Source organism: Mustela putorius, unplaced genomic scaffold, assembly GCF_011764305.1.
Source record: "Mustela putorius furo isolate JIRA1106 unplaced genomic scaffold, ASM1176430v1.1 tig00000275_pilon_pilon_pilon, whole genome shotgun sequence".
Taxonomy (NCBI): Eukaryota; Metazoa; Chordata; class Mammalia; order Carnivora; family Mustelidae; genus Mustela; species Mustela putorius.
In genome coordinates, this window is record NW_025421341.1 from 28,106,507 (window position 1) to 28,118,638 (window position 12,132).

The following is a 12,132-nucleotide window of genomic DNA, read 5'->3' on the forward strand; positions in this document are numbered from 1 at the left end:
TCGAGAGATAAGTGACACCATAAGACGAAACAACATTAGAATAATTGGGATTCCAGAAGAAGAAGAAAGAGAGAGGGGAGCAGAAGGTATACTAGAGAGAATTATTGGGGAGAATTTCCCCAATATGGCAAAGGGAAGGAGCATCAAAATTCAGGAGGTTCAGAGAACACCTCTCAAAATCAATAAGAATAGGCCCACACCCCGTCACCTAATAGTAAAATTTACAAGTCTCAGTGACAAAGAGAAAATCCTGAAAGCAGCCCGAAAAAAGAAGTCTGTAACATACAATGGTAAAAATATTAGATTGGCAGCTGACTTATCCACAGAGACCTGGCAGGCCAGAAAAAGCTGGCATGATATTTTCAGAGCACTAAATGAGAAAAACATGCAGCCCAGAATACTATATCCAGCTAGGCTATCATTGAAAATAGAAGGAGAGATTAAAAGCTTTCAGGACAAACAACAACTGAAAGAATTTGCAAACACCAAACCAGCTCTACAGGAAATCTTGAAAGGGGTCCTCTAAGCAAAGAGAGAGCCTACAAGTGGTAGATCAGAAAGGAACAGAGACCATATACAGTAACAGTCACCTTACAGGCAAAACAATGGCACTAAATTCATATCTCTCAATAGTTACCCTGAATGTTAATGGGCTAAATGCCCCTGTCAAAAGACACAGGGTATCAGAATGGATAAAAAAACAAAACCCATCTATATGTTGCCTCCAAGAAACTCATTTTAAACCCGAAGACACCTCCAGATTTAAAGTGAGGGGGTGGAAAAGAATTTACCATGCTAATGGACATCAGAAGAAAGCAGGAGTGGCAATCCTTATATCAGATCAATTAGATTTTAAGCCAAAGACTATAATAAGAGATGAGGAAGGACACTATATCATACTCAAAGGGTCTGTCCAACAAGAAGATTTAACAATTTTAAATATCTATGCCCCCAATGTGGGAGCAGCCAACTATATAAACCAATTAATAACAAAATCAAAGAAACACATCAACAATAATACAATAATAGTAGGGGACTTTAACACTCCCCTCACTGAAATGGACAGGTCATCCAAGCAAAAGATCAGCAAGGAAATAAAGGCCTTAAACGACACACTGGACCAGATGGACATCACAGATATATTCAGAATATTTCATCCCAAAGCAACAGAATACACATTCTTCTCTAGTGCACATGGAACATTCTCCAGAATAGATCACATCCTCGGTCCTAAATCAGGACTCAACCGGTATCAAAAGATTGGGATCATTCCCTGCATATTTTCAGACCACAATGCTCTAAAGCTAGAACTCAACCACAAAAGGAAGTTTGGAAAGAACCCAAATACATGGAAACTAAACAGTATCCTTCTAAAGAATGAATGGGTCAACCGGGAAATTAAAGAAGAATTGAAAAAAATCATGGAAACAAATGATAATGAAAATACAACGGTTCAAAATCTGTGGGACACAACAAAGGCAGTCCTGAGAGGAAAATATATAGCGGTACAAGCCTTTCTCAAGAAACAAGAAAGGTCTCAGGTACACAATCTAACCCTACACCTAAAGGAGCTGGAGAAAGAACAAGAAAGAAACCCTAAGCCTAGCAGGAGAAGAGAAATCATAAAGATCAGAGCAGAAATCAATGAAATAGAAACCAAAAAAACAATAGAACAAATCAACGAAAGTAGGAGCTGGTTCTTTGAAAGAATTAATAAAATTGATAAACCCCTGGCCAGACTTATCAAAAAGAAAAGAGAAAGGACCCAAATAAATAAAATCATGAATGAAAGAGGAGAGATCACAACTAACACCAAAGAAATACAAACTATTATAAGAACATACTATGAGCAACTCTACGGCAATAAATTTGACAATCTGGAAGAAATGGATGCATTCCTAGAAACATATAAACTACCACAACTGAACCAGGAAGAAATAGAAAGCCTGAACAGACCCATAACCAGTAAGGAGATTGAAACAGTCATGAAAAATCTCCAAACAAACAAAAGCCCAGGGCCAGACGGCTTCCCGGGGGAATTCTACCAAACATTTAAAGAAGAACTAATTCCTATTCTCCTAAAACTGTTCCAAAAAATAGAAATGGAAGGAAAACTTCCAAACTCATTTTATGAGGCCAGCATCACCTTGATCCCCAAACCAGACAAGGATCCCACCAAAAAAGAGAGCTATAGACCAATATCCTTGATGAACACAGATGCGAAAATACTCAACAAAATACTAGCCAATAGGATTCAACAGTACATTAAAAAGATTATTCACCACGACCAAGTGGGATTTATTCCAGGGCTGCAAGGTTGGTTCAACATCCGCAAATCAGTCAATGTGATACAACACATCAATAAAAGTAAGAACAAGAACCATATGATACTCTCAATAGATGCTGAAAAAGCATTTGACAAAGTACAGCATCCCTTCCTGATCAAAACTCTTCAAAGTGTAGGGATAGAGGGCACATACCTCAATATCATCAAAGCCATCTATGAAAAACCCACCGCAAATATCATTCTCAATGGAGAAAAACTGAAAGCTTTTCCACTAAGGTCAGGAACACGGCAGGGATGTCCATTATCACCACTGCTATTCAACATAGTACTAGAGGTCCTAGCCTCAGCAATCAGACAACAAAAGGAAATTAAAGGCATCCAAATCGGCAAAGAAGAAGTCAAATTATCACTCTTCGCAGATGATATGATACTATATGTGGAAAACCCAAAAGACTCCACTCCAAAACTGCTAGAACTTATACAGGAATTCAGTAAAGTGTCAGGATATAAAATCAATGCACAGAAATCAGTTGCATTTCTCTACACCAACAGCAAGACAGAAGAAAGGGAAATTAAGGAGTCAATCCCATTTACAATTGCACCCAAAACCATAAGATACCTAGGAATAAACCTAACCAAAGAGACACAGAATCTATACACAGAAAACTATAAAGTACTCATGAAAGAAATTGAGGAAGACACAAAGAAATGGAAAAATGTTCCATGCTCCTGGATTGGAAGAATAAATATTGTGAAAATGTCTATGCTACCTAAAGCAATCTACACATTTAATGCAATTCCTATCAAAGTACCATCCATCTTTTTCAAAGAAATGGAACAAATAATTCTAAAATTTATATGGAACCAGAAAAGACCTCGAATAGCTAAAGGGATATTGAAAAAGAAAACCAACGTTGGTGGCATCACAATCCCGGACTTCAAGCTCTATTACAAAGCTGTCATCATCAAGACAGCATGGTACTGGCACAAAAACAGACCCATAGATCAATGGAACAGAATAGAGAGCCCAGAAATAGACTCTCAACTCTATGGTCAACTAATCTTCGACAAAGCAGGAAAGAATGTCCAATGGAAAAAAGACAGCCTCTTCAATAAATGGTGCTGGGAAAATTGGACAGCCACATGCAGAAAAATGAAATTGGACCATTTCCTTACACCACACACAAAAATAGACTCAAAATGGATGAAGGACCTCAATGTGCGAAAGGAATCCATCAAAATCCTTGAGGAGAACACAGGCAGCAACCTCTTTGACCTCAGCCGCAGCAACATCTTCCTAGGAACAACGCCAAAGGCAAGGGAAGCAAGGGCAAAAATGAACTATTGGGATTTCATCAAGATCAAAAGCTTTTGCACAGCAAAACAAACAGTTCACAAAATCAAAAGACAACTGAGAGAATGGGAGAAGATATTTGCAAACGACATATCAGATAAAGGACTAGTGTCCAGAATCTATAAAGAACTTAGCAAACTCAACACCCAAAGAACAAATAATCCAATCAAGAAATGGGCAGAGGACATGAGCAGACATTTCTGCAAAGAAGACATCCAGATGGCCAACAGACACATGAAAAAGTGCTCCATATCACTCGGCATCAGGGAAATACAAATCAAAACCACAATGCGATATCACCTCACACCAGTCAGAATGGCTAAAATCAACAAGTCAGGAAATGACAGATGCTGGCGAGGATGTGGAGAAAGGGGAACCCTCCCACACTGTTGGTGGGAATGCAAGCTGGTGCAACCACTCTGGAAAACAGCATGGAGGTTCCTCAAAATGTTGAAAATAGAACTGCCCTATGACCCAGCAATTGCACTATTGGGCATTTACCCTAAAGATACAAACGTAGTGATCCAAAGGGGCACGTGTACTCGAATGTTTATAGCAGCAATGTCCACAATAGCCAAACTATGGAAAGAACCTAGATGTCCATCAACAGATGAATGGATCAAGAAGATGTGGTATATATACACAATGAAATACTATGCAGCCATCAAAAGAAACGAAATCTTGCCATTTGCGACAACATGGATGGAACTAGAGCGTATCATGCTTAGCGAAATAAGTCAAGCGGAGAAAGACAACTATCATATGATCTCCCTGATATGAGGAAGTGTTGATGCAACATGGGGGCTTAAGTGGGTACGAGAAGAATAAATGAAAGAAGATGGGATTGGGAGGGAGACAAACCATAAGTGACTCTTAATCTCACAAAACAAACTGAGGGTTGTTGGGGGGAGGGGGTTTGGGAGAAGGGGGTGGTATTATGGACATTGGGGAGGGTATGTGTTTTGGTGAGTGCTGTGAAGGGTGTAAACCTGGTGATTCACAGACCTGTACCCTTGGGGATAAAAATATATGTTTATAAAAAATAAAAAATTATATTAAAAAAAAAAAGACAAAAGCCACTTAAATACAAAGAACAAACTGGTGGTTGCCAGAGGAGTGGTTGTGGTTGGGTTGTTGTATGGATGACATAGATGAAGGAGAATAAGAGGCACAAACTTCCAGTTATAAAGGAAATAAGTTACAGAAGTGAAAAGTACAGTATGGGGAATATAGCCATGGTGTTGTAATTATGTATGGTGACAGATGGTAACTACACTTGTCATTGGAAAGCACTGAGTAATGTGTGGAACTGTAGAATTACTGTATTGCATACCTGAAATGACTATAACACTGTGTGTCAATTTTACTTCAATAATAAATAAAAATAAATAAAAGAAGCTAATAAAGTTAGTTACAATGCAACAATGACTCACAGAGGAATTTTTGTGTAACAACAGAGTAAATGTCATAAATGCATTCAAGACCACATATAAATAAAGTGGTTCCCATCTGGGAAATATATAAGAGGCTTCAGGCAAAAATTGACCAGATGATTATTTATTCCTCAGAGTCTTCCATTTCTCTGACTCACGCCATCACATTCCATAAATAAAGATCTATATCTCTCAAAGTGACAGCCCTAATGTGGTGTTAACAGAAAAGTCATCTCTACTTTCCTTAAAAGTATTTTTCTTTTAAAATGCTATTGAATATAAATGCAGAAAAGTGTGCAAATCCTAGATTTATAGCATGAATTATAGAAAATTCTCTAAATTAAATAATTCAAACAAAAATAAAAAAACACCTCATACATTCTAAAAGAATAGTTTCCTGTAAAGAATTTCTAATTAGTGGCATTATAACTTTGAGGCCAACCAACATCGTATGTATATTCAACCAAAGTAATAAAACACTGAATAAAACTCCCCCACTGACATGGAAGAAATGTTTCCAATCATTTTTCAACTGAGATTCTGCTCTCAAAAGGCTTGCTTTGTGAGCATGAATGGGGTGTCTGGAAATTACTTAAACTCTACTCGATCTTAAGATGGGCATTGACATGAATTGTGATTCATTTGTTTTCCATGGAAAAATTTTAGAATAACTAAGGAGCAAATATTTTTCTTATTAAAATATATGGCTTTTGTTCATAACTGTTATGTATTATTATCATTTTTTTTCCTTTTTAAGAACTTCATTAAAATGCGGTGACATATAAAAATTGTATACATTTAAGGAATACAATTTGATGTTTTGATACATGTTTACATTGTGAAAAGATCAGCAGGATGAAGTTAAATAAATTAACCATCATCTCTACATGGTTACCACTGTGTGTGTGTTGAAAAAATACTACTAAAAATCTATCCTCTTAGCAACTTTCAAGTATTTAACCCAGTATTGTTAACTAAGCAGCACAATGGATCTCCAGAAATCCTTCATCTTGTGTAAGTGAAACTTTGTAGTCTTTGACCATCATCTCTTCCTCCTCTCACTTCCCTACCTCCTGCCCCCTGTAACCCCCATTCTCCTTTTTCCTTCTATCAGATTTACTATTTTAGATTCCACATATAATTAAGTTCATGCACTATTCGTCTTCCTGTGTCTGACTTGTTCACTCAGCACAACATCCTCAGGTTCATCCACAGTGTCTCAGATGGTGGGATTTCTTTCTTTTTTAAAGTTGGGATATAGAGCACATTTTCTTTATCCAGTTATGCCTCTACAGACATTACGGAATGTTTCTGTATCCTGGCTATTGTGAAAATGTTGCAGTGAACATGGGAATGCAGATATCCCCTCCTCTTAAGAGGGGTTAAAATAAAGTTGGCCCTGGTGAGGTATCTTGTCTGCACATGAGTCTGCCATAGTGCCTTGGGTTAAAACTGAAATCAAGTTTGCTCCGGTTTATAGCTCTACTTACTTCAGTAACTGCCCTCAAAATTGGCCCCCTAGTCAATTGCTGTCACTCAGCATCTCTTTGCCCTGTGTTCTCCATAAATCACACACATTTTGAAGCCTCCCTGTCCTATGTACATGTGTGTAAGAGTGTGTATATACACACATATCCCATTCTCAGAGTCTGCAACTCATAACTACCTTGTTAATCTGACAACCTTGTCTATTCTTATTGGATAGAGCAGAGTTTCAACCCTACGACAATCTCTCTGTAACATTCTGGAGGATTTTGGCCCCCCAAACAGGGTTTATAGAAAGGGCATCATGTGAATCTAGCATCATGTAAACTAGAAGGTTCCATAGAACCTTCTATTATCTCTCAAATGTTCTTCAATATATGACAGCTTGCTCCAATATCCACAATTCTACTTGACTGTATTGAAGTGGGCTATCCATAATCTTCTTTCCCTATCCTATTAATATTCTCCCTTGACAACCAGGATTTGAGGACTTGAAGCAACAAACATAAAGGATCTTAAGGGATTGGATCACATAAGCTAGGATTAGTCTCCACACATCGTCCAATTAGAAGGTTTTAGGTTCAGAAGAGATGCTCTGCCCCCACAGAATCCTACTGAGTGTGGGTGCCAACTCAGAGAACTCATCACCTTCCTGTTTCCCTTAAAGAGTTCCCTGATAGAATGAAATTCAAAGCACGTGTCTTCTTGCTGCCAAAATCGCTGCCCAAACTGCCTGACTAGATGTGTAAGATCCAGTGAAATGTCTTGGCAAAAGCTAATTCAGGAGTGTTGGCCAAGGTGCTGAAGTGAGGGGAGGGAGGAGGGACACCTTTGCCAGTGAGTTACCCCCTCCCAGACTCTTTTTAATACATTGAGCTTATTCATTTTGACAAGATACCCTAGGATCTCAAGCCTGACATAAATTCAAAGAAAGTAATGGGCTCCTAACTAGAATCCAAATTCTTTATAGAAATTCTTGCACAGAACTCAGGGAATCCCCTTAAAAACAAAACAAAAATAAAAAACAACATTTAAAGCTGTTTATTCCAAATGCATGCTACTTATATCTCTGCACTTCTCCAACAGATCAGTCCAGAGATTCAATAAAACAAATCGACTGCACAATGAAGTTCCTGTACAGTAAATGGCAGAGAACAACAAATCCACAAACCCGACTGATCATTCCAAAGTAAAATTTATTTTCTATGTATATTTGAAGATTTTCTTATGATCTCTTTTGCTCAAATTGAACCTCCCCCCCCCCCCAATGTCCTTTCTGACAGTTTATCCTTCCTGCCCCGAAATAGTGCATGCTGATATCCAACCACGGGCAACCCTTGGCACAGGGTTGGTGAACAGTTGAAATCACCTCTGGGTAACTGCGGAGTGCAGCCAGTGGTAAGTAAAAGAGAAGGCACCCTGGCCACCAACCCTGGCTACACTCCCATCGCCCCCGCCCTTTTGGGCATCTGATGCCTCATCCCTCTGCCAGGCAATTAGCTTCCGTTCTGTTCAACTTTCCGACCTCTGGCTTTAGAGAAAAGTCCTGGCTGTGGGAACTGGCTCTGGGCAGCTCTTGGCTCCCTCTTCATGGGTGACTGGCAAGAGTAACACTTTCTTTGACACCCTTAAAAGAAGCCGTTTAATTCCTAATGATATTTCCTGGCAATAAGGAAAATGAAACCCACAGCGTGGGATTCCGGTCCAGCAGAGGCAGGCCAAGAGTGAGGCTGTTGAGCCCACGTCTGACTGGAGCGCTCTTCCCACTCTCTCCCCATTCCCACCAGAGTTGATTTTTTTTTTTTTTTCCTCCTGACACTTAACACCCGGGAGTATGACACCTACTGGAACTTATGAGCATCTGGAAACACAGGGATAGGATTTGGGCATCAGACGGAATGGCTGGCTGCTGCCCCAGGGATTTCCCGCGGAAATCACCCAGAACTTAGAAGGCGTTATAAGGAGGAAGTAACCAATAAAGCGATCTCGGCGGGAGAACCCCGCGAACATCTTAGAAAAAACCAGAAACCACTGGATACTTAATGACCCACGTCTCCTCCAAACAGTTCCCCGCTCCCTTTCTGGAGGAGCATAGAGTGGTTTGTAGTTTTTTTACCGCGTGGACGGAGGGTGGTGCGAAGGACATTTATTTCCGCGATAGCGTTAACGCGGGGCTCCCAGCTTCAGCCGGAGCGAGGACCTCAGGTCACATCCTCTCCTCGGGGCGCACCAGTCGCCAGGGGTGAGGGAGAGCGCAGACTTGAGGACCGCCGGCTCCGCTCGCGCGGATCCCCCACCCTTCGGGTCGCTCGCACCCCACAACCTAGTGCCGATGTGACTCTCGAGGCATTCCTGCCACCCCCCCAGCCCCCGAACCCACACACATCGACTCCCACGCTCTGCGCTTCTGAGTGTCCCCGGTCCCCCCGCGCGCCCCTGGACAGGAAGCGTCGGCGGCGCTGCCTCGCGGAGGGGACGCGGGAAGGGGCGGGAGGGACGCGCATGGGCGCTCCGGGAGGCCGGGCTCGGGGCCCGGGGCGCCCCGGGAGCGCGGGAAGGCGCGGAGAACGCGCCACACTCACCCGCTGCTGCTGCCGGCTGCTGACGGCCACCGCGGCGGCGGACGCGGCGCTGTGCCGGAGCTCGGCCGCCTGCCCGGGTCTCAGCAGGCTCCGGGTGAACCTGCGGGTCCGCTCGCCGGCCATTGCCTGCCGCGCCGCTCGCGCGGGGGCCCGGAGCGCGCGTCCCGCCGGCCTTCCCCGCGCCAACCTTCTCTACCCACCCGCCGTTCAGGAAGCGGAACTCGGAGCCTCTCCCCCCCTCTTCCTCGCTCTACTCGCAAGAGGCGGGTTTTTCTCTCGCGCACCCCCACTCCCCCACCCCCTTCCCTCCACCGAAGCTTCGCGACGACTTTGCAAACTCTGCGCTCCCCGGGCGCGCGCAGCCAACTCGGCGAGCGGCCCCGGCTTGGCTGCGGCGGCGTCTCGGCAGCGGGGGCTGCAGGGCGCGCGTGGGGCGGCTCCAGCAGGCCGGCCCGGGCTGTCCCTGTCGCCCCAGGGACGGCGGCCGCGGGGGAGGGCTCGGGGCGGCAGCCTCGGGGCTCCGGGCGGGGCCTACCCACGCCTCTCGCCCCCATTTGGAGGCTCCTCGCACGTTTGGGTCTCTGGCCGCTTTTGCCGGTTTACCCCCCTACCTTCCTAGGCAGGCGGATGGGCGCGGGCTCAGCTGAGTTGGTCTTTCCATCCTTAGGAGGAGATCAGAGGCTAATTATGCGTCTGGTGCCTGGGATCTCTCCTGCATCGCCAGAGCCAGGCTTTATAAGTCTTCTTAAGCTTCCAAAGTCATAAATGCTTTCTACCGGTATTCATTCATTAAGCGCCCACCATGTACCAGTTCACATTGTTCTGGAAACCCGGGATAAGGAGGGGGAACTTACCAGGCCTTCCTTAAGGTTGTGTAGGGCTGGTACATTTTTGGGGTTAGGGGTGGGAGGCAGCAGATTACCATGTTAAACAAATGAATTCAAATATGTGATCAAGGACATTTCGCATAATAAGAGCTAACGAATAGTAAACCAGGGTAAAGTGGTGTCAGAGACTTGGGGTGTGTATCTGATAGACTGTGGGGACTAGAACTGACTTGTGGGTTTACCAGGTAGGGGCAGTCAGATACGGGGATGACTTACACTTGTGTTGTTTTTCTGCTCCTGCTCTGACCACGCATCCCTTTGGTCTGCACTTTGTCTCCAGTCAGCTGATAAAAGTCTACTAAGAATTCTCCTGAGTCACACCCAGGGTGGTTTTGGGGGCTGGCTGGGGAGAAGAGCAGTTTGCCGCCCCCCCACCATAAGATACTAGTCTGAAGAGATCCAGGACAACCACTCCTAAGTATTCTAGGTTTTTCTTAACTGCTTTTTATAAATTTGTGACCCTGACATTTTTTCCAAAGCCAATATGTAGTTTTAACACAGTGTTGCCCTTGGGTATAAAAACTTCTTGAGCAGCTGATAAATGTGCTTGAGTCCTGATGGTGGCTGAGGTGTTGAGGGGGAGGGATAGGGTGGGTGGGTTATGGACATTGGGAAGGGTATGTGCTATGGTGAGTGTTGTGAATTGTGTAAGACTGATGAATCACAGACCTGTACCCCTGAAGCAAATAATACATTATATGTTAATAAAAAAATAAATTAATAAATTTAAAAAATGAAAAAACTATTCTTGAGTTGGCTTTCTGTTTTCTGGGATTCAGTTAATCAGAGGTACTGATTGGGCATCATTTCAGCACATTCTAGAAATCAAGATAGGCAGAGGCTTGGTCAGATTGGGGAAGAGCCATCTGAAATATTAGTTGGTTTTACAGTACCCTTCATAACAAAGTACTGGTCTTACATTATATGCTTTCACATTGCTAGGCAACATGGGAATGGGGTCACCCTTAAGGTTAAGCAAAGTAGGTGGTTGCCTGTGTGGTGACAAATGTAGATCTCTGTGGGAGTAACTCCTTAAACCAAGCCCTTCTCTGACAAGGGTGCTCAGTGTTGATCCCCTTAAATGCACCTTTTTTCTAGAGAGATAATGTGTCAAGTACTTTTAAATAAACTTGAACTTTCCAAGTAGAGATGTCTAGTCTTTGTCCCTGATTTCAGAGCACTGCCTTGCTCATGGTAGACAATAAATACTGGTTTAGGGATGACTTTCCCGAGGCCCTCGATGGGCTGGTGCCATCCCAGAGCTCACAGTGCTTGAGGACTGGGAAGACAGAAGAAGGAGAGAAAGGTATGCTGGAAAGGAAGGCCCTAGTATCAAAAATACTCCAGAATGTGTCCCACATATAGCATCTTGCTGCACTGATCCAAAACATTGAGCAACATCCCACATGACCCATTCTTCAATCACAACCATATCAAGCACCAGAAAAATCACTCATGCTTTATTACTACATATTTTACTTTCTCTAGCTTCAAGGGATCACCGGGAGCATGGGTGTGAGACTTGATAAAGTTGAGGAACCAGGTCTATTTCCTCTGTCCATACCATGTATGATGTCCATTCCGTGGGTCACATTAGAAGGAAGGTAGCTGTAAGTGGCCTTTAAACTTGGGACATGTTGATAACAGTAATCACTGGGTCATTCTTCAGCCTGTGACAGTCATGTAGGTTTTAGTTATCCTAAAATGGAGAGCTGAATGTCTCCCCCTGGCCACAGCATGGACACACACATTCTTTGCTGTAAAAACAGGATTTGCAGGTCTGCTCATTTGGAACTCTCTGACTCTGCTGGTCACTTATCTCTCACTTCCCTGGAGAGATTTGGCTAAGATGTTTTGTAAAGGCAAATCTATGAAAACACCATGAAGACCCTAATGTAAACTATAGAGTTGTGGTGATTTCGATGTGTTGTTGTAGGCTTCTCAGTTGTAACAAGCTTACTGGTCTGGTGGGAAATGTTGATAATGGGGAAGACTATGGATAAGAGGAGAGGAGAGAGTCAGTGAAACAGAAGGAAAAGACAAATCACCTATTGGGAGGATGGGCAAAGGATGTGAACATACATTTCTGCAAAGTAAATATGCA

General features: G+C 43.2%; 1 protein-coding gene across 3 annotated transcripts in view; it reads right to left on the reverse strand.

The window, feature by feature from the left end:
- Positions 1-9,358, reverse strand: part of DOCK10 (dedicator of cytokinesis 10) — a 268,794-nt gene extending 259,436 nt beyond the window's left edge. For 2 of the 3 annotated variants that reach the window (XM_045078793.1, XM_045078792.1), the window contains exon 1: positions 9,142-9,358. In XM_045078793.1, coding sequence (XP_044934728.1) covers positions 9,142-9,264 — 123 coding nt within the window. In that variant the 5' untranslated portion in view covers positions 9,265-9,358. The remainder of the gene's footprint in view (positions 1-9,141) is intronic. The other variant, XM_045078794.1, reaches the window with a different exon arrangement.
- Positions 9,359-12,132: the final 2,774 nt, after the last annotated feature.